We start from the raw sequence: 26733 nt of genomic DNA, 5'->3' as shown, positions 1-26733 counted from the left end.
AAGTCATGCCTGGATTACCATAGCGAAGTGAAAACTTGCTACCATCTATGCAATCTTCCTCTGCAATTATTTGTTTTAATTTTCGGACTCGAAGAGAGTGCTTATCACACAGCTGTGGTACACTTATGTAATGGTTAGATATATATCATTTGGATAATAACTTTTAAAAAATGTATTAATACAGAGTCAAATTTACTTTTGGGAAATTCGTTTTCACAAGCTAGTATCAACGTAAATATAATCGGCCTATATACTATCCTTGGATCCTATCTAGCAAATAGACAAAAACATAAACTTCAAAAATAACCGTATAGCATCATAGTGAACTACTAATTCTCTGAGGCTAAATACTGTTTTCGTATTTAAAAGCAGAATGAAGAATGAGTTAACATAATGAAAAATGCATTTCTTATTCCAACTGCTTGGACAAAGCCGTACAAGTGTATTTTTTTCCCTAGTGCCATTAAAGAATGGAATGGATTGCCTGAATCAGCCAAGAAAACCAACGACATAGCATAGTTTAAGTCACTAATTAACATGCATGACTAGCTTGACACATAAAATGAGTAAGACGTAAGAAGTCAAGACTGATAGATTTTAATCTATAAGATAATATATACATTAACCAAAAACGAAATATTTTGTAAACTATTAGTACAAATCCTTGTGGCTAATAGCCGACACCGTGTTTATATGAAAGCAAGTTGCTAGAAATGAAGACTTGGAACAATGTTACAATCACAGAGGATGATCTGAGAGAAGACGGCGAAACCTTGATGCTGCAATACTTTAACTGGGTCATAGTCTTCGTCCTCACTCCAATGATCGCAGTGCTTGGAGTTATGGGAAATCTCACCAGTGTGACGGTGTTGATCAAACTGGGTCTTAGAAAAAGCTCAGACATCTTACTTGTGGCCCTGGCTGTGTCGGATATATCTTACATGATCGGAGCGAATAGTCCAGCCAAGCTGATATACCAGTGGGGAAGAATGGAAGGCTTTGCTTTTTCCGAAGGCGTATCTCGGGTTTGCTTCTTCATCTATCACTTGTTCGACATATTGGATTGGGGAGGAGGTCACGCCTCGGTAGGTCTTCCTGTGTTTATCACTTTTGATCGACTTATCGCCGTATTCTTTCCTTTAAAATTTAAGTTGATTGTCACAAGACACAGAACCCTAGCAGCTGTGCTACTCTTTTATGCGTACAGCTACGGTATACAAATTTACATTCGTTTTTGGTATACGTTTACTTACACATCGAGCGACGAATATAACGTGACAATAGGACTGATAGACAGATCAGAGCTCTTCTGGAGCCAACAGGCAGCATCCAAAGTGATAGAAGACATTTACGCGGCGTCCCTTGCACCTTTAATCGCTGTCAGCCTTGGATGTCTGGTGATAGGCATCAAACTAAAACTGACGGCACTGCAAAGAGCCAAAATGACGCGGCGAGCAAAGAAAGGGAAATCCCTCCACGGAAAGCAAGCGCATTCCAGTTCACACCGCACCACCAAGACTTTGCTCTCAGTCTGCGGCTTCTACTGCATAACTTGCGTGTTTATCTCTTTGCCTTCAATGCTTCCCAAGGATTCGTTCTTCCCCCTTTTCAGCAGTGCTCCTAGCCAAGCAGCAGTGATTGTCTACAATGTGCTGCAATTGATTCTCTGCGTCAACGCCACGTCGAACTTTGTTATTTACGTGGTTATGAACAGGAACTTTAGAAAGACATTTCTGACTTTGTTGAAGGTCAAGCAAAGTGGACAACAGGAACTTTAGAAAGACATTTCTGACTTTATTGAAGGTCAAGCAAGGTGGACAACAGGAACTTTAGAAAGACATTTCTGACTTTATTGAAGGTCAAGCAAGGTGGACAACATGAACTTTAGAAAGACATTTCTGACTTTATTGAAGGTCAAGCAAGGTGGACAACAGGAACTTTAGAAAGACATTTATGACTTTATTGAAGGTCAAGCAAGGTGGACAATGAAACAAACGTAATAGAAACACAAATAGTCGCTATTATTTTGGTTTGTTCTAACAGTCAGTCCGTCCCGTGTACATAGCAAAAACTAGAAAAGATAATAAAAATCTGGTATTATAATATTTTAGATCTTACAAAGTTCTGGTGCAACATAATATTGTTGTTGTTTTTTGTTTTCTGAAAGCAAACCGTCTAATTTTTTAGATCAAATATAAATGTTTTTGTTCATAAAAATTAGTCCGTTTTTAAAACTACTTACTATTAATATCGCATGAAATAAGGTCAACCATGGAACTATACTAATGGAATGCCAGCTTCGAGTTTTTTACAAAGGCAAAGAGAGTCGAAGTGCCGTCGCGCATCTTTTTTCGCGCACCATACCATTTTGAAAAATCAATGATGATGCCAAAGAAAAAATTTACTCGGCGAGCCACTTGGATCGACCTTATTGAGTGTAAAACTTCCTTACACTATATTTTATTAGATCTGTAAAAACTTTATTCATTTTCTGACTATCTGATAAAATTTCCCTGATTAAGAGATCGTCACAAAAGTGGTTTTTTTTCGACCACCCTATAAAATGCCACTTTTTTCCAAAAATAGATTTTTCAGTGCTTCTGCATTTGAGTTATTTACACAAAATCTGGATGCAGACATGTCTAACGTTCCGATAAATGCGTAGGCCTATTTGTTACGATATCGCAAGAAATAAAAGAAAAGTAGGAGGCCTACATACGGTTTTGACACTCCAAGCTACGCATTTCTACTCTTTTATTATTATTATTGACACGACTATAGGCTACACGTCTCATAAGATGCAAAAAAAAATAAAAAGTCGAGGGAAAAAAAATCACGAAACTTCCTTGAGTGACACGTTGGTACCATGCAGTCAACAACTAATACGAATCAACTAGTATATGCCGACTCTGTAGAGTTAAATTCTGTTAGATCTAAACTCTTGTCTAGACACTATATCCTTTATATTAAACGCTTTTACTACAAGAATAGATCTGTCTACGTATCTATCTAGTTTATCTTATATATTACAGACGTTATACGTGGCTTCAAACAAGAAGATAATTATGTCCAGCGCATTTCATGTGTCAATCTAGTCATGCATGCCAATCAATACAAACTACTATAGAGTCATTCTTTAATAGAATGTTAGAATTAATACAATCTGGGTATTTTTTTAGTGCCAAAATAAATCGTATTTTATATCCATTTATTAAAAGCAACCAAAAATTAAGTGTTTGCAGCAACTATTCTATCTAGATTCTAGATCCATAATGACCATAAAGCTATTTAGCGAAACTCTTTTGTAGTTTTCTAGTTGAATTCTTTTTAGATCTACTAAAGACCAATAAATCTAAATCTAGCATTGGTCTCTGTCATGGTCTAGATTATTGGTTCCCAAACTTTTTTGTCTCGGAGACCCCTTGCCTTGTTTTTTTTTTATTTTCCATAGACCACCTGCTTAACTTGTATTGCATTTTTGCAATTTCATTAACATCTTTTAAAACTAATTTCTAACTGTAGCGAGTCTAAGAGTGAAAAAGTAATTTAAAGCTACATTTGAAGTTATACAGATGTCATTTGTATTGATAAAATTGAAATCAATTAAAACAATAGAATATATATTTCTGGAATCATCAAACACACTGGAAATGTTCTACGGATATTATGTTTCATATAGAAATTTGTTTAGTCCTTGAAGCATTAAATATTTATTAACTTGCTTTAGGTATTATTGTACACGTTTCCACAAAGATCAGTTTCTCTTGTATTTCTTGATCTTTCATGTGTGCCTCAAATATTGGGTCCGCAGAACTGTTTTCATTTACAAAAGGGGCAAAGGTGAGCAACTGGCGCCAAAATCAATAAGCTTTAGACTGGCGGGACTAATTAGCCTTGGCTTTCTACCCATCTAGCAGAAAGAAAACTGAATTCAAACCTCTGCTGCCTTGGAGCCATACCCAAACATGGGAAAGGTTTTGTGAGTCAACCCCAAGAAAAATAAGGCACCAGCAACCCTTAGGCATTTGGCAGCAACAGCGCAACATCCTGTCAGAGCCTGTGACGCCGCTGATCCCAAACTATGTTTCGTTTGCAAAGAATTAAATAAGAAGCTTTTAATGTTATAACTTATACCACCGATATGCCCTTGAACTGTATTGTTGCTTAAATAAATTCATAATATCAGATGTAGGTTTGTGTAAAACAATTTTTTAAAACTACTTCAACGGCAGTTAAAATCAATGTTTTACCTATAGTGTTTTCCGTATTTGGCTTTAAGCAAAGAGATATTGTAAGACGTTCACAAACCATCATCTTCTCTATATGATGTCGAAGAGAGATTTTGTGGGTCCATTCTGAACTTTATCTATTTATCAGGGTGGCATCGTCAAATTATTCTCCAAGCGTAATTAGTTGCATATCGTCATAAAAAGTCACTTAGGCAACCGCTTGTTTGACAAGGAAGGAATGAATCCCAATTTTAAATAGGCTAATCAACGGTGTAAATCTACATTTCTTTTTGTTAAAAATAACTTACATCTAGACAAAATTAAGATATTGAAATAAATATTGAAATTAAATGCAACAATTTTTCGTTTGAATAGCAGTTATAAATATTTAAAGGATTAAAGGTACAAATTATATATTAGTATAGGAAATAATTACATTAATGGGAGTGAAAAATTAAAGTCACTAATGAAATGAAATCCATTATCGTAGACCCCCAATTAATTATTTCACTTTCGTAGACCCCTTGGAAGTCTTCGTAGACCACTTTGGGAATCACTGGTTTAGATCTATAGGTCTACATCCGCCCACTCTTCTGATCAATAATATATAAATCTAGAATACCGGTACTAGTAGAATCTTAGATCTAGGAAGTTTGATCACTACTTCAGTGTACTTGTTTAGATTGTCTTGCAAAAACACTTACATAGTGAGATCCTGGCATAGTAGCTTATAGAATGTCTAGATCTAGATCACAGTAAAACTAAAAGGCCTAAGCCTTTAGTAAAGGTGTAACCTTGCGACTTTAGTTCAACAAGTCTACTCTAAAGTATCATTTATCCATTCACATATATGCATAGATCGACTAATCAGTTACTAATCTGCATGTTTTAAATTGCATGTGTTATTGATGACTTCTGACTTGTACACAAGTCGCAACGATCCTCGCTTTGATTTTCTAGGCAATGACATGTTACGATATGATATTTGACTGAATGTAAGCACTCAGTAGAACAGAGATAAGGACCATTTAAAATAAGGCAAAGAAATAAGATGCTTATAAGCCATCAACTCACAAGGGACTTGTGTCATTTGTAAAGAGTGTTCGAGAATTTTCCAAAGTTACAAAAAAAGTGGTGTAAAATGCCTGTACATATGACATGCTAAGGAAAAAATATTTTGCCTACAGGACGGCTATTTCGAAAAGTATAGGTGTTTCAAGGAAAATCCACATTTCTGGACTTTCAGTTACCAAGAAAATAACCTTAGGTTTGAAAAGGCAACACTGGCTTTTCAGCTAAGAAAGAGTGATCAATGAAATGAATAGCCACTTAAATTGTACTCCATTCACTATTGTTTTGTGTTGTCAAGATCTTGAATTAAAAGACAAAGGTGGATTTCTAATCTGATGGAAAGTAATTTTCAAAGTCCTTTTTTTATGTACAAAATGTTTGTTAAAAATGTACTTTCCTTTCCATTTATTACATTAATTATTGTTTTATGTTGTAATATTGGCATAAGTTACATGTAATATTTCTTGACCTAAAGATAGAAATTCCAATTTGATGAAATATAATTATATTTTGTGTTGTCAATACTAGTATTCTATTTTTTATAGAGATCACAGCTTTACTTTAACTTAGTTTATAACTATGGTTTTGTGTTCTGACATTACTATAAATAAATTATAGTTTACATAAAGAATGCAAAGTTGGAAATTCTGATCTGATGTAAAATAATAAAACAAACAAAATTATTAAACAAAAGTACATGATATTTCCTTATCAAATTTTATTTTAAATTTTGTGATGTTTTTTAAATCATTAATTCATTTAATATTAATTGTTCAATAACATTAAGTTGAAGTAAAAAGTACACTAAGGATCAAACAAACATTCAATACATGATCAGCTCTCAAATCCTAATCACAGGCCATCACTTAATGTATTTGCCATCACTTCTGAAAATATTCTTTTCAAAATGTAACTAACAATTGTTAAATGACATGTACCATTCACTAATTTGTACTGTCATTTATTATCAGAAATGTTTTTAAAATAATGACCTGCGTATGAATGATTAAGCAGAGTGATCAACAAATCTTTAACAATAATAGTCAACAGAAAAACTTTATTCTTATCCAAATAATATACATTTACAATCTTAAAACAATTTAATTTATATAAATCTGTATTTTAGTGTACTTTGAGTATTGTAATGTATGAATATATGAGTTACAATACAAAGAACATGTGAGACAAGTGGACAATTTTTTTTTTAATATCCTGGGGTATAAAATTAATAGTTAATATGATACAATAAAATTGTAGCATTAGCCAAATAAAAAAACAAGTGATACTTTATGAGAACTCTATGCTTGAAAAAATAATTATGAAATTAATATGTCAATCAATGAATGTGAGCAGCTATCAAAAAAGCAGTTAACAATTTCATGATTATCCATACAGTTAAATATACTTATAACTGAAAAATAATTTAGAAGGTTTGGATAAAACCATTTGAAATAATGATTCTAATTTTTTAATTTAAAGTTGCTTAATGTAATATAAAAAAGGTTCCCTCTGTCAATAATACTTGTGAGGGAACAACATGCATGTTGTTGTCACTAATTTTTGCAAAAGGCATTAAGAGTTATTAATTAATGTTGTATATTGCTATCATTTTCAACCTGCCCACCTGGGTTTTAGTTTTTTTTTGAATGCACTTCCCCATGTGATTTTAAATGTCTTTACCATATTTTATACTTTAACTTTTGTTAAATTATTTTTTTTTTGCAAAGCAAAGTTTCAGATTTTGCGAACTATGGGGCAGATTATATAAAGGTCATCTGTTTCTGTGGCCCATGGTTAGCAAGAGTGTCATGTGGCCAGCACAATGACCAAACACCTTTACTTTTCCCCACCTAATGTTTTCCCATTAGAGCTGGGAGGTCTCAGAGACGCCTTAAAGATTCCAAAATTGAAAATCACAATCTTCAAACCCATAACCTCTTGGTTCAGAAGCCAAGCACAATTATCACTCAGCCATTGCACCTCCCTCTTGTTTTAATGGGGCTCAAAACAATAGTTTTAAAGAAATACTAAATCCAAACCTGTTGGCTGAATGACAGGATATACATAAATATGTACAGAGTTTACAGTATAATATAACTTATTAAAATTGGTCCAAAACATATTTTGAAACATGATGGGATTTCCCTTGTGGTGCTATGCAGGAGTCCAAGAATATCATCTTTTCTTGTCACAGCAAGTTATCTAGTTAAAATAAAAAAATAGGGATGCAAAATGAATTTTTTAAAATATTTGGAATTTGATGCAATGATCATGCTAAATGTATGTATATATCATTAAGTATAATTATATAATTTTGCAATTCTAAAAAAAATCTCTACCTAAAATGAGCTACTGAGTTAATGTGTATACACTGGCATGGCCCTGGGCCTTATTTAAGAATTATTACTACTAGGTGAAGGCAGATATCAAGTTAACTTGATTTACGTTGCACTAATCTTACAGCACTAGCACATATATTATAATTTAAATTTTCATGGAAAAGTTAGTTTTCAAATACAAGTAGGCTACTTCAACTTTGGAGAAAAGTGCATGGGGAAAATTTTACTTGCAGTGCTTTACCTTGAAGAGGTGCAACCAATCATTAACTTTTCAGTAATGCATGCCTTTTTTCTTGCTATTCCAAACATATCTGTAATTATAAAATTTGGCACATAGGCTATCTTCTCTTCAAAACATTAACCATTTTTTTTTTTTAAGTTATAATAAATTGAATACATTGTTTTATCAAACATACAAATTATAAGGTAAGATAAGATAATTTTATTAATCCAATAAAATGGAAATTCAGTTTGACTACAATTAACATACTATTGCCTGATTCAGTAGTTTATTGCAAAGAATGGTATCATTTGGCCTGCACAACAGCCAAGATATATTAGGCAACCATGAATGGTGAATTTGCTTAAAGAGAGTTAAATTTAGAAGAAAAATGTTCATTTCTATCCCAAATATTTGGCTCAGTATACCATTGCTTGACGAAGTATAAGTATGCTCATTGAGCCAATCTGGTATGTCATCAGAACGGGTCATCATGGTTCTACTTGTCAATAACTGAAACATGACAAGCATTTTTTAAAAATAATTTATCACAGACTAGATCAGAAGTGTTGCCAGGAAAAAATACCAATGGTTAGAGCACACAAAGTATAATAAAAAAAAATAAGATAGCTTTTATTTCTGTGGTCAGCACAATGACCAATAAAAAGTATTCATGTTAACAAAACATGTCAACTTCCAACATCTTTTAAAGAATTTAAAAGGCACGGCATTGGCCTTATATAGATTATATCTCTATAACTAGTCTGAATTGTATACTGATATCTTAATAACAAGTTCTCTAGATCAGTTGATTAACATTTTAGCTAGTACCAGTAAATATTTGTATATTATAGAGTCTAAATCTAAACTTAATCTAGATCTAGAAACTAGAGGACTAAGATTAACTTGACTAGCTTAGTAAGCAGATAGATCATAGACAGAGTAATAGACTCTTGCCTCGTCTCTCTAATCAGTTTCAGACTTTTGAGACATTCTAGTGACTTTAACCGTAAGGATGTGCGTTTTTATCCAAGAAAGCACGATCAAATCAAATCAATCATTGCCAAAGTTTTAAAAGTTATAGATCTAGTTATTTATATAGTCTACTAGATCTATAATGTAGAGCCTATGTACTATAACATAGAATATAAGAGATCTATAAATGTCTACTTTTTTTTTTTTATTTAAAAATGATAATGGAGATATAGCATTGGACTTACAACTAATACAATTTACAAGTTAACATTCCACTAATGGCACTAGCTCACTGTGACTATCCCCTAGATATAGATCTTGTAGGCCTCGTAGACCTATTTATACATTATATAGTCAATAGTGACTATCACACTCATTTAGTGTCAGTATCATCTAGACAGTAGATCTAAAATAGATCCTACTAGCACTACTAAGGTGACTACTAGATCTAGTATTGCTACTAATACTAGATTAGATTTTGACTAGATCATAGAAGATCTAGATACTAGTTTCAAACTGGAATAACCATCTTCTGAGTAGAACACAAAATATAGAGCACAAATGTGAATAATGAGAAATAATTTAATTTAGTAGGCTACTGTTAAACATAATGTAGTCTCAATGTGGAACGCACCCAAAGCCACATGTTTGTATCAAAGATTGCATAACCATGCTTGACACAACACTCAAGCTTTGCCTATATCAGAAACATGAAATATTTATTTTATTAAAATGTTCAATGTTAAATGCATGTGGAAAAAAAAAGATTTTTTTCTTCATGAAGGAATGGTGCACTGCCTGTGATTCTCTTGCTTTGCTTTCCACGCTTAAAATTAAAATCCTAGAAATATTATCAAAATTATTAAAGATTAACAATACACAATTTGTGATGTCAATTTAAAGTAAAAAAAAATTAATAATTTCTAGATTACTAGTCGTAAATCATATAATCAATGAGAAATTGAAACTAATTTGAACATTTTTAACTACAACTACAAAAGTTTTAAATAAATTTTTAGATGTAGATTGTTACATACAACCTATGATGTTATTTCCTGCCGACTTCTTGTTTTGATTCATGCAAAACATGGACTATCCTGTAAATATTCAGCTCATAAATTACTCATGTATTTAGCCAGTCAGCCAAGACTGTTGTCCAGGGTGTGGCATTCGAGGAGCCATACATGAGCTAGGTAGTTGAGAAATGTAGGTGAATGACTATTCTTAAGTTGAAAGAATATGGCTGTCATTCACCTTTCTCACTTAACCTACACCCCGGGTTAGTAGTTAGTAAAAACAAGTCCGCCCGCGTCGATTTGTAGTGACATTTTATCCCATACTCTACGGTAGAAATCACTTTCTGCGAGTCACATTTGCTTCTAATTTCACTCAAAGCTCACAACCAAAACTCAATCATATCACAACATTCAATCCTAACCTCTGACTTTCAGACAAGGCAAAATCTAAACGATCCATTTACCATTTCTCAAGGACAGTCAGAATTAGTACGGTTAATAACATGAGAAAAATAAACATGCACAATAATAATGTCTTTTAGCAGAGAATTCTGAAAAGAAAATCACATTATATCTAGAAAGCTGAAAAATAGATGAATTGTCATAATTGCAATTATGTGAATTGACAGTTCCATTATATCTGAAAAAAAAATACACAAATATTTTTTAAAAATTAAATTATGGCTTTAATATAGCGCTACTTTCATGCTTATAGCCTGCTCAGAGCTATCTCATTTGTAGACCAGTTAAAAAAGGAGGGGGGAGGGCACAGGGTATCTGGGAGAAGGTTTTCTGTGCTGCCATTTAGAGGCTCAGTAAACACAATTGTGACACTATGCTAAACAAATGAAATAAATCAAGAAGTTGTTGACACTTGTACAGAAGTTAGACATATCTTTCATTTTATGCTTGTGTGTTTTAAAGGAGAAAAAGTTGTTCATTACTTTTTAGGAAGAACATTTTTACATTTCTAAGAAAAATATGCAAATGTAAACAGGAACAAATGTATAATGTATGATCCCTTTCAGTGATTATATGAACACATAACCAATTGTCTAATAAGACTTATGTTTAACATTAGATAAAATTATATAAGAAGATATATGACACCAATTACAAAAAAACTTGTTCCTTTGACAATTAAACCATTGAACAATATGTAACTTATTTTTGTCCATTTCGCATGTAATGTTAAAGCGAAATTGGGGTATAAAAGTATATCTTGGGTGCTTTTGTACAATTGTTTGCTCAAATCATGTACTGTTTTATGTAATGCACAATAGTAAAACAAATTTCCTCATGGTTAATAAAGATTATTATTATTATAAAACTGAATTTTTATACCCACAGAAACAAGATATCACAATCATAATGCATCTCTCTCTTGTATGTAACAACACAGAAAAGCAAACTAAATATTTTCTCACAGGAACACTAAAAAATGGTAAAGATACTACGGTACTTAGAAGTGATAATACATTAAGAGGAAAGGGATTGTATAAAACTATAAAATTAGTGTAAGATTGAAAGGACTAAATGACCCAATGCAGGATCTTGTTATAAATAATTCCTAGCATTGTCATACAAGAGGAGGTCCAGACGTTTAGCATTTTAAAATCAAAGTTAACAAGTTTTCTTTTGGTGTTAATTGAATGCAACCATTTTGTTGGTGTAGTGCAACCATTTTGTTGATGTAGTACAACCATTTACATTTTGTTGATGTAGTGCAACCATTTTGTTGGTGTAGTGCAACCATTTTGTTGGTGTAGTGCAACCATTTTGTTGGTGTAGTGCAACCATTTTGTTGGTGTAGTGCAACCATTTTGTTGGTGTAGTGCAACCATTTTGTTGGTGTAGTGCAACCATTTTGTTGGTGTAGTGCAACCATTTTGTTGATGTAGTGCAACCATTTTGTTGGTGTAGTGCAACCATTTTGTTGGTGTAGTGCAACCATTTTGTTGGTGTAGTGCAACCATTTTGTTGGTGTAGTGCAACCATTTTGTTGGTGTAGTGCAACCATTTTGTTGATGTGCAACCATTTTGTTGGTGTAGTGCAACCATTTTGTTGATGTAGTGCAACCATTTTGTTGGTGTAGTGCAACATTTATCTTAAAACACGTATTAGCAAGTGATGTAATAAAAAGCTTTCGATTCAATAAGGTATTGTGTTTGTTTAATCACACATGCCCCAATAGTCAACAAAGCACATGATGTACAACACCAAAACAAATGCAAAAATAGTCCATTTTAGCATTTCAAAACTCAATTACCACATGACTGTTGTATGCTTTAATGCATAAAGAGTTATGTGCATAGCACAGTGTAAATAATCACACATGCCCCAATAGTCAACAAAGCATACGATATACAACGGTAAATAAAATTGCAAAAAAATATTGTAAAGTTAAGCATTTCAAAACGCATTATTACCTAATAAATGATGGGTGATTTAATGCAAAAGGAGTTATTTGCATAGCCCAGTGTGAATGATTAATGACACATGCCCCAGTGATCAACAAAGCACATGATATACAAAGGTAAATGAAAATGTAAATAATATAGTCCAGTTTAGCATTTCAAAACTCATTATTGCCAAATGAATATGTGATTTAATGCAAAGAGTTATGTGCGCATCATTGTGAATGTTTAATCACACATGCCCCAGAGGTCAACAAAACACATGAAGCACAATAATAAAAATAAATGCAAAAATATAGTCCAGCTTAGCATTTCAAAATTTATAATTACCAAATAAATGTGTGCTTTAATACATAAAGAGTTTTGTACGCAGCAGAGTGAATATTTATGTAATCACATGTGCCCCAGTGGTCAACAAAGCACATGATGTAGAACAGTAAATAAAATGCAAAATATATTGACAGTTTAGCACGTCTAAACTCATTATTACTAAATGAATTTTGTGTGCTTAAATCCAATAAAGAGTTATGTGCACAGTATAGTATGAATGTGGAATGATGCAAACGCACGTTGAAAGAGTAAGAAAGTAAAAAAATGGAGTAAGTGTAAACAAGATTATTATGAACATTAAAGTGCTCATAATCTACTATTAATTGTTTTGTTTTGGTGTATAATTAAAATAGTCACATCTGTGTGCAACATGTGTTGATCACCATAAAAGTAAAACCCTGGTAATTGATCTCCTGTCAACAAAAAGTCTAGTTCAAGAAACAATACTATTGGTAATAGACAGTGGTGGACGAGGCTGAGGTAGCAGTGTTGAGGGATAAGGGGATGTTGTTGGATCTGGATGGATGGAACTAAGGAAATATGTTCACAAAAGGTTGATGCAGAGAGTTATTAGCAATGGTGAGAAAAAAGGAAAGACAAGCCAAGAAAAAAAAAAGGAGAGATTAGCCATGAATAGAGAACAAGAAACATACAAAACAGACTTTTGAAGAACAAAACTAAAGGTTATACAAAGTGCAGTTGTATCAGTTTGGATAAGTCATGTAACTAAATTTGCTATTGTGAACAAGATTATAGACCTATTCGTTGAGCCAATATTAAAGTGTTCATAATCTACTATTGATGGGTCTCCTCTGCTCGTAACAAAGAGGGAACATCAATGATAATACAGATACAGTAAAGTGCTTTAAAGCATGGTTATAAAATAAGTGTAGTCACTCAATGAACTCAATGTGTCTGTTCTATTTAAGTGAATGTTTCTGTTGTGTTGCTTTTATGAGAAAAGAGTCCTTGTAATCACAACACATTTCCATAAGGATCAATAAAACAGTCTTAGTATTAGTCTTAGAAATCTATTAGCTATTGCATTTTATCAAACTAAAGACAATATATCACAGAAATATAAAGAGCAGTCCACATGTGTACAACAGGGTATATAAAATTATATGCATAGTAAAAATTCTATAGATTGAGAATTGAAGTATAAAGAAGGTGAAATCATTCAAATGTATGATTATGTTTAAGTTTTTGTTTTAGTTTTAAATATATATACAGCTCATTGTATTGTGTAACTGAAATACAAGTGGTTCATTGTTATTAATGCAAACTAATTACTATTCCAAGACCTCAAACTAATTATTACAAGACCCAATTGTATATGTTAAAATAGTACAGAATAGCAAACTAAACAACATTTGACAAAGAAAGACTGGGCAGACAGCAAAAATGTATAAGACCACAGACCAAATGCAGGTCACACCTGAGGTCTATATAAGTAAAATACTGTACTTTTACTCTAGCTTGATGAACGCACAAGTTTTAGTTAATCAAAAGAAGCATACAATAAAATTGACAAATTGAATTTATTTTATATAGTTAAATAAAAAAACAACGGTAGGCATAACAGTGTTTAAGGTGAAGCTTAAATACAAAAGATGTAATGCAAGAATTTCATATCTTCACTACATTCATATAAAAGTTCACTGCAGTCAATCACTGGTCAAAAGAACAAAGAACCCAATCTCATGGGTTAGTGCAAAAGTTTTAATTTATTAAGCCATTTTAAATCAGAGTAAATAGTCATTTGTATGTCACTTATATTTATGTATGGAAAGTATGGTACAGTAAAGGTGCAACATGTACCCCAGGAGTTACAAACATAGTGGTATTCTACTGAGCGCTCACAAAGTATTTCAAGAAAATTAAAGCAAAGGGAGGTAACATAACTGTTGTATGAAGTTCAATGTAAAGGGAGGCAACAAGAACTAATGCATTTTCAATACAATACTCAAACTGTACGTTTTCAATGCAAAGGTCAGAAACAAAAACTACAGTACATGTTTTAATGTAAAGGGAGGTAACAAGAGCTGCATTTTTCAGTACAAGGGAAAGTAACATCTAAACTGTCAAATATTCGCCATTTATCACTATTGTAAAATAGCTGCTATTTCAGAGGATGTAAATGCAGACGATGTAAAGGTCAAATGTTTCTTAGGCCAACAGTTAATGAGCAGGGCGTCATATGGCCAGCACAATGATCAACCGAGGGTAAAAACAGACACAAACACTTTTTGTTCCCCTGGCAATCAAATCATTAAATAAGAACAATCTGATATAAACTTTGTCATATGTAGATTATGAGTGAGTCGTGTGAATGTACACTCACTTTGGTTTCTTATAGTAATGTTTTTTATTTGGTGTAATACACAAATTGTAAGACAAATTTTCATTCGGACAATAAAGATTATTATTATTATTATTATTAAAATCAAAGGCATTATAATACAGAAGTATAGTCAAACTTGATACAATCAAGATGCACAAACTATCTTTCTGTCTAAATAAATAATAAAGTAGACGTCAAGTAGGTTCAGGTGTGTGTGTGTGTGTATGTGTCCAAGTATAAGTGCGTGGGAATGATTGAAACATAATGAAGTAGGTAGAGAAAAAGTAAAAACCCAGAAATTAAGTTCATGTTTTTGTATCCTTTATTGCCCTAGTTGATACAATTGAACACTGGAAAAATAATGAAAGTATTTTTAAAAAAATATAGATGAGCCAAGATACGAATGGACAATGCACTGTTGCACATCTTTATTAGCCTTGTGAAGTTAAAGCAAGAAGAATAAAAAGTCATCCATTCTCAAACAAACAAAAAAACCGAGCCAGAGAGTGTACCCCATTAAACGCAATATCAAAGTTTTTAACATGTAAAGGCAAATAAAATAAAATAATGTAATGATTGTTGTGCAGGTGTACACAATAAGTACAAACAAAGTGTTTTAGAAAGTTCACCAAAAATGCATCGCTCTGAAACCATTTTAAACCAAGAATTATAAATCCCTTAAAGATAAGTCCCGCCTAGTGATAATTAGACAAACTACAAAAAGCTTAAAAATAGGAACTAAAAGAGAGTGCACAAATGTCCTAGTGGTTATCTTCACACATGAAACTGGAGTATACATAAAATTACTATATTAAAGTCATCATATAGTATATTGGTAGCGTGTTTTTTTATGTAGTTTTATAGTTAAATAATTCTATATTGGATGTATCGTCATACATGAAACTGGAGTATACACAAAATATTGAATCTCTAGATCTACATTTTATTCTCTGATGGGAATATAGTTATTACAAATAAACATTTCTCTGTGATAAAAAGTTGTTGAATGTATGACTTTTGCTTGTGAGAGTAATACCAGTTCTCAAAGTGTAATAAATCCCAGGATACACACTAGACACATATTAAGTTCACAACTTTAATAATTATAAGATGGGAATGAATCATGCCATTTATAATATCCTATACTTAAAAAAAAAAAGTAACTTACTGAATATATAGCAAGCTTGCTTTCTTGAGACTTGTTCACCCATTATTTTTGTTTCCACAGGTACTGGTTCCTCCATCAAGCACCAAAGTATCAGCAGCAGCATCTTTTCTCTGTTGTAGGGCTGCTGTTGGCTTAACCAATATCCTAGACCAGTGTTTTCCCAATCTTTTGACTTCTAGTACCCCTTCTAGAATTTTCTTAACATGAAGTACCCCTCGCCCCCCCAAAAATGCATGTTTTTTGTAGGCCTGCATACACTAAATTATAACTATTACAATTAAGTATTCAATTAGTTTATTTTTGCAAGCTTCAGAGACACATTGAATGTATTCTTTAAAAAAAGGAAACCTAGTTTTTACGTTGAAAAAGTGGGTGTGTCTACAGAAGGTGTTAACATCCCTATTTCCTGATCTTTGTAGAAATGTATCTAAAATAGTACCTCATTTAAGTTTGTAATAAGTTAAAATTGATAAAAAAGGATTTTAAAATTATATTTCATTCAAATTGATAACCTGAACCTAAATAGGTACTCAGCTCAGTTAATTATGTGTAACTCATACCCCCTTCAAACTCTTACCATATCCTTGGGGCAACGTATATCCCACTTTGGGAAACACTGTCCAATACAAAAAATTGTTTTACTTACCAAATGTGTAGCAGGCTTTCTTTCTTGAGACTTGTTCATTCAAGTTTCAATTTTGTTTCCACAGGTACTGGTTCCTCCCTCAAGCACAAGTATCATCTTCTGTTCCTTGACTTTAGTCGTAGGGCTGCTGTGACAGTTTCTTTCACCAAATCACTTCAATTTTTTCAGTCAGCAGCTCTTCTTAGTTTCAACGTGTTGAACAACTAAAGAAATTTAGAAAAAGAAAATGTTCAAGAATGTACAATACAAAATTGAAATGTTTAAAAAAAAAAAAAAATTTCCCCTATCAGACCTTGTGATCTATGGACCAGATGATGTTTTTATGAGCCAAGGTTAATGAGGGTGCCGTGGTCAGCACAATGACAGGTACCCATTAAAATTAGGGGATTCAGGTGTCCTAAAGAATCTAAAGAGAATCCCAGTCTTCACCCAGGTCCCAACGTGAAGTGCCCTAACTCTCAGCCACCTCACCTCCAAAATGTTTTAGAATAATTCATTTTAGTTTTGAAACAGGTGATATTTTGAATTAATTCCTAATTTTTATTCATTTTTTATTAGTCATTTAAAAAAATGCTACTATAGGGATCTAACCAGTGACATGTGCTTTATTAGTGCAAAGGTCTGTTAAGTTCACAACCCAGCCATTGTTTGCTTGGTGCGAAATATTAGCTTAAAGACATATTGGCAACCAATATCCAACTTTAAATTCCAATCTATCAAGAAAGTGTAACTAATCAAAATTGTTATAAAAAAAAATACAAGATCAGCTAAAAAAAAAGGCTCTGTATGCAGACTAACAGTAACAACTACTTAAGTTCCTTTAAGAAGTTAAAAAATTTAATTAAAAAAACTACTTGCCAAAAAAAATTGGGATTTCCAGCATTAAACTTCTAGCTAGAGGTTTCTGTAAGTCTTGCCTAAATTTCTTGTGAGGGATTTCCATCAACAGATTTCTAGCATCTAGCAAGGGATTTCTGTAAGTCTTTGTTCTTTCTTCCACACAAATTCATCAGCTGAAAATAAAAAAGGGATAGTATGCAGACTAACAGAAACAAAAACTTGTTCTAGATTATTAATATCTTATAAATTCAATTTGAAAAACTACTTGCCAAAATATATAGCAAAGAATTTCCAGCATTGGTGTCCGAGGTAGAGCTTTCTGTAAGTCTTGCCAAAATTTCTTGCAAGGGATTTCCATCAACAGATTTCTAGCATCTGGCAAGGGATTTCTGTGAATCTTTTCTTTCTTCCACACAAATTCATCAGCTGAAAATAAAAAAGGGACAGTATGCAGACTAACAGAAACAAAAACTTGTTCTAGATTATTAATATCTTATAAATTCAATTTGAAAAACTACTTGCCAAAATATATAGCAAGGGATATCCAGCATTGGTTTCCTAGGTAGAGCTTTCTGTAACTCTTGCCAAAATTTCTTGCAAGGGATTTCCATCAACAGATTTCTAGCATCTGGCAAGGGATTTCTGTAAATCTTTGTTCTTTCTTCCGCACAAATTCAGCAGCTGAAAATAAAAAAGGGAAAGTATGCAGACTAACAGAAACAAAAACTTGTTCTAGATTATTAATATCTTATAGATTCAATTTGAAAAACTACTTGCCAAAATATATAGCAAGGGATATCCTGCATTGGTTTCCGAGGTAGAGCTTTCTGTAACACTTGCCAAAATTTCTTGCAAGGGATTTCCATCATCAGATTTCTAGCATCTGGCAAGGGATTTCTCTGAATCTGTTCTTTCTTCCACACAAATTCATCTGCTGAAAATAAAAAAGGGACAGTATGCAGACTAACAGAAACAAAAACTTACTTGCCAAAATCTGTTCCAAGGGATTTCTAGCAAGGGATTTCTGTATGTCTATTTGATGAGTATAGTTCCACCGACAAATACATCAGCTGAAAAAAAAAGTAAACAATGCCAAGCAACATTAGAAAAAATTATTCAAGCTTTAAAATATCTAATTTAATTGAAAAACTACTTTTTGCGTACATTCTCTAACATTCCACAGAATGTAAACAGCTGAAAAAGAAAATTAGTATAATGTGGATTTACATCCGAATTTTTCAGTTTAGAAAGTTGACTATATTATTGACTTTCAACGTCATTTGCTAAAAATAACCCAGAAAATCTTGCTGTTTACCTGCCAAATCTAATTCCTACGAATTGAGGCATCTAATATTTTTACATACTTATGTACTTACTAAAGATATTTTAAATTAGTTTTGCGTCTCTCAGCTTCAATTTCTGCAATAAAATAAAGTAAGAAATAATCACTGTATTTGTCCAAACAAATGGACTTTACTTTGACTACAATTGTCCACCAAAAATACTAACACATACACACATAAATTGAGTTATACACAATGTTACAGTAATGTATCAAAATTAAGCTCATTTTAAGCTATCTAATAATTTTGAAAAAAATACTTGCCAAAAATATCTGGTATGTGAATTCTACACCTACTCTATAGCTTCTGCACTTGATTCCAGAGACACCTAAGTATACAAAAGCTGTTTAAGAAAATGCATGTTATCCATTAAAAATCAGACTTGCCAATAATACTTTGCTATATATGCTGCATCTCTCTAACTTGGATTCCCACTGATTCCCTGACACTTTTCAAAGGCAACTTCAAAGTTGTACATCAACTGAAACAAAATTACAAGGAAACTGCGCAGTATACACAGCAATAAAATATTTAAACTTTTATATCTATTTTTTTATTTTAAAAAAATCCTGTTTGCTGCACCTATAGACCAAAGAAGGAGTTGATAGAGGCATTCCTATTAATTTCAAGAACATTTCTAATTAACATCAATATTTGATATGCTTAGTGGCCTGATAATAACGTTAAATTACAAAAGAAACAATGCAATATATTGGAGATGAGATCAAAGTAGAAGTTGTTAGTGGCATTCTTATTTAATGTAAGAATATTGCTAATTAGCATTTAGTATACCTTCAAAAGTATAAAGATAACATTTGATAACTAAGAAAATATTTATAAATGATAGAAAGTAAAGTGAACTAAGAAATTGATATAGGCTTTGCAAACAATTGTAGTACATATAATATACATATCAATACATCAAGTGTTTCAAGCATCTTATGTTTGTATTAAATGGTATTTTGTAATAAAGTAAAAAGGCAAAGTAGAAGAACCAAGTACTAATTAATATTGGCTATGCAAAACATCACAGTAAATGTCAATATTCTATTGCATTTGTTTATAAAGGAAACATCATGCAATAAATTTAATAGCAAATAAACAATGCATTAAATAAGAGAAATAAAATAAGATTAAAAAAAGTTTATATTTGATAAGTGATTCAATCATCTAATATTTTATATGTGTTTCAACCATCTAAAATTCGATATATGCTTAGTGGCCTGATAATAACATTAAATTACAAAAGAAACAATGCAATATATTGGAGATAAGATCAAAGTAGAAGTTGTTAGTGGCATTCTTATTTAATGTAAGAATATTGCAAATTAGCATTTAGTATACCTTAAAAAGTATAAAGATAACATTTGATAACTAAGAAAATATTTATAAATGATAGAAAGTAAAGTGAACTAAGAAGTTGATATAGGCTTTGCAAACAATTGTAGTACATATAATATAAATATCAATACATCAAGTGTTTCAAGCATCTAATGTTTGTATTAAATATTAAAAGGTATTTTGTAATAAAGTAAAAAGGCAAAGTAGAAGAACCAAGTACTAATTAATATTGGCTATGCAAAACATCACAGTAAATGTCAATATTTCATTGCATTTGATTATAAAGGAAACATCATGCAATAAATTTAATAGCAAATAAACAATGCATTTAATAAGAGAAATAAAATAAGATATACAAAAAAGAGTTTATATTTGATAAGTGTTTGTATCACCCAATATTTTATGTGTTTCAACCATCTAAAATTTGATATATGCTTAGAAACAATGCAATATATTGGAGATAAGATCAAAGTAGAAGTTGTTAGTAGCATTCTTATTTAATGTAAGAATATTGCAAATTAGCATTTAGTATACCTTAAAAAGTATAAAGATAACATTTGATAACTAAGAAAATATTTATAAATGATAGAAAGTAAAGTGAACTAAGAAGTTGATATAGGCTTTGCAAACAATTGTAGTACATATAATATAAATATCAATACATCAAGTGTTTCAAGCATCTAATGTTTGTATTAAATATTAAAAGGTATTTTGTAATAAAGTAAAAAGGCAAAGTAGAAGAACCAAGTACTAATTAATATTGGCTAGGCAAAACATCACAGTAAATGTCAATATTTCATTGCATTTGTTTATAAAGGAAACATCATGCAATATATTTAATAGCAAATAAACAATGCATTAAATAAGAGAAATAAAATAAGATAAGAGTTTATATTTGATAAGTGTTTCTATCACCTAATATTTTATGTGTTTCAACCATCTAAAATTTGATATATGCTTAGAAACATTGGAGATAAGATCAAAGTAGAAGTTGTTAGTAGCATTCTTATTTAATGTAAGAATATTGCTAATTAGCATTTAGTATACCTTTAAAAGTATTAAGATAACATTTGATAACTAAGAACATATTTATAAATGATAGAAAGTAAAGTGAACTAAGAAGTTGATATAGGCTTTGCAAGCAATGGTAGTACATATAAATATCAATACATCAAGTGTTTCAAGCATCTAATGTTTGTATTAAATATAAAAAGGTCTTTTGTAATAAAGTAAAAAGGCAAAGTAGAAGAACCAAGTACTAATTAATATTGGCTATGCAAAACATCACAGTTATGTCAATATTTTATGGCATTTGTTTATAAAGGAAACATCATGCAATAAATTTAATAGCTAACAAACAATGCATTAAATAAGAGAAAATAAGATAGAGTTTATATTTGATAAGTGATTCTATCATCTAATATTTTATGTGTTTCAACCATCTAAAATTTGATATATGCTTAGTGGCCTGGTAATAACATTAAATTACAAAAGAAACAATGCAATATATTGGAGATGAGATCAAAGTAGAAGTTGTTAGTGGCATTCTTAATTAATGTAAGAATATTGCTAATTAGCATTTAGTATACCTTAAAAAGTATAAAGATAACATTTGATAACTAAAAAAATATTTATAAATGATAGAAAGTAAAGTGAACTAAGAAGTTGATATAGGCTTTGCAAGCAATGGTAGTACATATAAATATCAATACATCAAGTGTTTCAAGCATCTAATGTTTGTATTAAATATAAAAAGGTATTTTGTAATAAAGTAAAAAGGCAAAGTAGAAGAACCAAGTACTAATTAATATTGGCTATGCAAAACATCACAGTTATGTCAATATTTTATGGCATTTGTTTATAAAGGAAACATCATGCAATAAATTTAATAGCTAACAAACAATGCATTAAATAAGAGAAAATAAGATAGAGTTTATATTTGATAAGTGATTCTATCATCTAATATTTTATGTGTTTCAACCATCTAAAATTTGATATATGCTTAGTGGCCTGGTAATAACATTAAATTACAAAAGAAACAATGCAATATATTGGAGATGAGATCAAAGTAGAAGTTGTTAGTGGCATTCTTAATTAATGTAAGAATATTGCTAATTAGCATTTAGTATACCTTAAAAAGTATAAAGATAACATTTGATAACTAAAAAAATATTTATAAATGATAGAAAGTAAAGTGAACTAAGAAGTTGATATAGGCTTTGCAAGCAATGGTAGTACATATAAATATCAATACATCAAGTGTTTCAAGCATCTAATGTTTGTATTAAATATAAAAAGGTATTTTGTAATAAAGTAAAAAGGCAAAGTAGAAGAACCAAGTACTAATTAATATTGGCTATGCAAAACATCACAGTAAATGTCAATATATAAAGGAAACATCATGCAATAAACTTATATGCAAATAAACAATGTATTAAAAAGAGAAATTAAGTAAGAGTTTATATTTAATGTGTTTCAACCATCTAGTATTTCATACACGCTTCAACCATCTAATATTTGATGTGTTAGAATTAAAACCATCTAATATTTGATATGCTCAGTGGCCTGAAAAAAAGCATTTAATTACAAAAGAAATAATGCAATAAAAAGATAAAAGTAGCAGTTGTTAGTGGCTTTCCTATTTTAGGAACATTTTTAATTAACATTTGATATACATTAAAAAGTATAATGATAGCATTTGATTACTAAGACTATAATACTATTTATAAATAGAAAAGAAAGTGAACTAAGTTGATATAGGTGTTGCAAACAATTGAAGTACATAATATCAAGTAACCATCAAGTGTTTCAAGCACCTTATGTTTGTATAAATATATAAAGAATAAAATATAAATAAAGGTAATTTGTAATAAAGTAAAGAGGCAATAAAGTAGATAGAAGAACCAAGCATGAGTTAAATGTCTATATTTCATGTGTATTTGTATAGAAAATCTCTAGAATTAGCTATTAATGACTTTTAAAAATAAAATATGCAATGTCATATAAAAATGAATATGAACAATCCATTGTAGGTGTTTCAAGCATCCAATATCAAACTTTTTGGTATAAATGTTAAAAGGCATTGATGAAAAGCAATTAATTACAAAGGAAAAAATGCAATAAGGAGATAAATGATAACCCAAGACAAAGTAAGAGTTAAGGTGCTTTGAGAACATACACAATTTTAAAGATAAACAAAAATGTATTGCAATAGAGAAATGTTTAAATCAGCCCTAAGAGGATCAAATTGAATGTTAGTTTATGTCTATGTACATACATCATTGTTTTTCAATGAAATGTTGAATTTCACTGAAACACACACACATGTGCCAATGCCCAAGTGTGCATCTAAAGGTTAAAGTTGTGAAATTGCAGTTAAAAATTACATTTAGGCTAATTTTAAATGTACATTTGTAATTGTATACTTACACTACTGTCAATACTCCTCAGCTTGCTGAGCATATTGATATTCATGATCATTTCATGTTCTAGTCTCTAGTGACTCTAGAGTCTGGAGATCTATAGATGAGATCTAGATCTAGTACAAGTTCTTGTGTCTGTCAGGGAAGATCTTAGCGAGTTTCGAGGACCTTGGACTTGACTTGTGACAAATGATCCTATATAAAGTATAATCAAATCATATGATTACTACAGACTTGGAATAAGAACCTAAAGTAGGCTAAGCCAGCCTAAGCCAAAAGCCCTAAGGCGCTAAGCTAAAGTAAAGAATGTAAATCATTGAATCATTGTAAAGAATTATGTTTTTTCTTTTATGCTGCATTAATGTAAAATATAGATCTACTTGAAACCTGTTTCTGAGTAGTCAGGTAAACTAATTCCAATGTTGGTCTGCATTTTCTATTTGTGTACAAAAATGAAATAATGATAATAGATCTAGATTCTAGTAGATCTAGAACTTGACTACTTTCAAAATTATGCGCTTTGCACGGACTTTTCAATGATTTAGACGAGAGTTATGGAACTTTAATTTCCTTCCTACGTTATTTTTTCACTTCTCAAATTTAGATCTATATAGATCTAGATATTGAATGAAAGTCTATTAGTTGAATTTTAATTTAAAGGTCTAATCCATTCGATGAAAAAGTCTACTTGTCTACTTAACTTAAATTTTTTATAAATCCTAGATCTAGATTAAGAGGGAGATTTATTCCTAATCCTATCAGTTATGAATAAATAATAATAAATAAGTAGGCATACCTCATTGATAACGATAATGTCTACTAATAACTACATTCTTAATAAGCACAGGGTTAGCTTTACATCTATCTGAATTTTTTTCTTTATCTTGACATCTAATATTTTACGACACAAGTTTTCTTGTTTAAAAAAAAAAGGGGGGGGGGGGGGGGCTCGATGCAAAATAGCTCTAGCCGGTGGGTCCGTGAAAATGTAATAATTTTAAGTTCGTGCGGCACGAGAATTTCGAGATCAAGTGACCTGTTGTAAGATCTGCTCAGGTTGGCTATTTATATTGACATTATATTCAAAAAGATGAATGGATGCTGTCGAAAGTGCGAATTATATAACGACTATGTTATTTTTCCCCACTGGTGGTCCATTTCTCCTCTTATTGGGATTGTAATTTTTATATATATATTTTTTTTCTTTTTAAAATTAGTCTTATGGTTTTAGAACCGATGTAGGCATTCTCTTCCCTCTTCTTTTTAAAGTTCTGGCTCGTCACCGTTGGCCTTTGGATTTTTTTTTTAATGTAGGGGTCGGCATTCAGGAGATTATGGACATTTAAAATTGCAGCCTCTACTGGGGAGGAGGGAATAAAAAAAAGACGCCTATATTATATATGCTTATAGATGGTTATGCTTGCCCTGAATGTGGCAAAATATGTAGGTCAAAGCTGGGGCTGCGCATCAAGGGGAAATACTGCATTCCTCACTAATCTTCGGACTCGAAGACAAGCCTTATTATTATTATTATTATATAGATCCATTGTGGACAACTGGATTGTCTGCATTAGATGTGTTAAAACATGCAGATCGAAACTGGGTCTGCGTGCCATGGTCATGTGAAAAACTGTACTCACTCCTGAACTAATTGACATTCTCTGGCACTGACGGGACAGTTTGCTTGTTACAGTTGTTCAGCAGAGAAGATAGAAAAATCACGTAAAGACCATATGTAGTGTGCGGGTTTTTCCGATTTAATTATTACACGTGTAATATAGGCTAAGGGCATGCTTGTGCTAACGTACACCTTTGATTGGGGCCATTGCGTTTAGCCCTTTGAGGCCCTTGAAGTTTGCTCCTTACTCGGCTCCAATAGGGCTTTATCTTTGCCCCATTATTGTGCCCACATTTGAACAACGATCATCCCCCGAAATGGGGGCCATGTCTTTAGCCCTTTCAGGCCCATCAATGTTCGCACCTCTTACTGGATTTTATCCGAAATTCATCTGGGCCCATATCTGAGCCAAGGCTCACCTCTAAGGGCATCCTTTTGGGCCAACATTAATCCCTAAATGGGTCCCATATGTTTTTTTCCCTTTAGACCACTCAATGTTCGCCCCTCTTACTGGCCCCGCGTGGGTTTTACCGGAATTCATCTGGGCCCCATATCTGAGCCCAGACTCACCCTTAAGCACCCCTGTTGTTTGGGCCAATTTTCACCCCCCAAAGAGAGCCCATGAGTTACAGTTCTTTCAGGTTTCTCAATCTGCGCCCCCTTAATGGTCAGGCCCTCTATATCTGAGCCCAATTTAAGCTCACCCCTAAAGGCACCTGTTTGGGTCAATGTTCGTTTCCCAGATGGGGCGGCCCATATGTGTTAAGCCCTTTACAGACGCCTCAATGATCACCCCTCTTACTGGCTCCACATGGGTTTCACCAGGGCCCCCCAATTGAGCCCATGCTAACCCCTAAAAGCCGAATGGAGAAATATGTGTTTAGCCATGTCAGACATCTCCAGGTTTGCCCTATACATACAGTAGTGGATCTAGATAAAGACAAAAAGTAAAGATCTTCAACTATATAGACTAATGATGACATTTTAAATAGATCTATTTAGTAATTTTATCATTACGATTTAAATGAAAAAAATTGAGATCTAAATTGGCCTACTATAAGTCTTGTGAATGTGTATATTATGTGTTTCGTGTGAATGTTGTTCGAATTTTTCATCTATACTGTTATTGTACAGTGGGTACGCTGATGTTGTCAATTGTAGTGAAACTGAATTTCCATTTGATTGGATCAATATAATTATCTTATGTTATCTTATATCTGAACCTATTGATTGTTGTGCCAGTAACTGTTAAAGAAAAACAAAACACAAAGACAGATCCATAACATTTTATTAAGACATACTAATTCTTAAGAGTAAAGACAAAAATAAAATCATTACAAAAAATGTTAGATCTAGAATTAGAAATAATCTACATTTGCTCTATAATTCGCACTAGATCTAGAAAATATATGG

At 31.8% G+C, this 26733-nt stretch overlaps 1 protein-coding gene across 1 annotated transcript; it reads left to right on the top strand.

Annotated features, from left to right (window-relative positions):
- Positions 1-713: 713 nt before the first annotated feature.
- Positions 714-1778, top strand: LOC106075722 (putative G-protein coupled receptor F59B2.13). The gene has a single exon (XM_013236620.2). It carries the CDS (start codon positions 714-716, stop codon positions 1776-1778), a length of 1065 nt encoding a protein of 354 aa, XP_013092074.2.
- Positions 1779-26733: the final 24955 nt, after the last annotated feature.

This window comes from Biomphalaria glabrata, chromosome 9 (assembly GCF_947242115.1).
Source record: "Biomphalaria glabrata chromosome 9, xgBioGlab47.1, whole genome shotgun sequence".
NCBI lineage: Eukaryota > Metazoa > Mollusca > Gastropoda > Planorbidae > Biomphalaria > Biomphalaria glabrata.
This window is presented reverse-complemented; position numbering and strand designations above follow the sequence as displayed.

Excerpts from the sequence above, each read along its gene's own strand:
- LOC106075722 (XM_013236620.2), top strand. The coding sequence starts at position 714 with ATGAAGACTTGGAACAATGTTACAATCACAGAGGATGATCTGAGAGAA.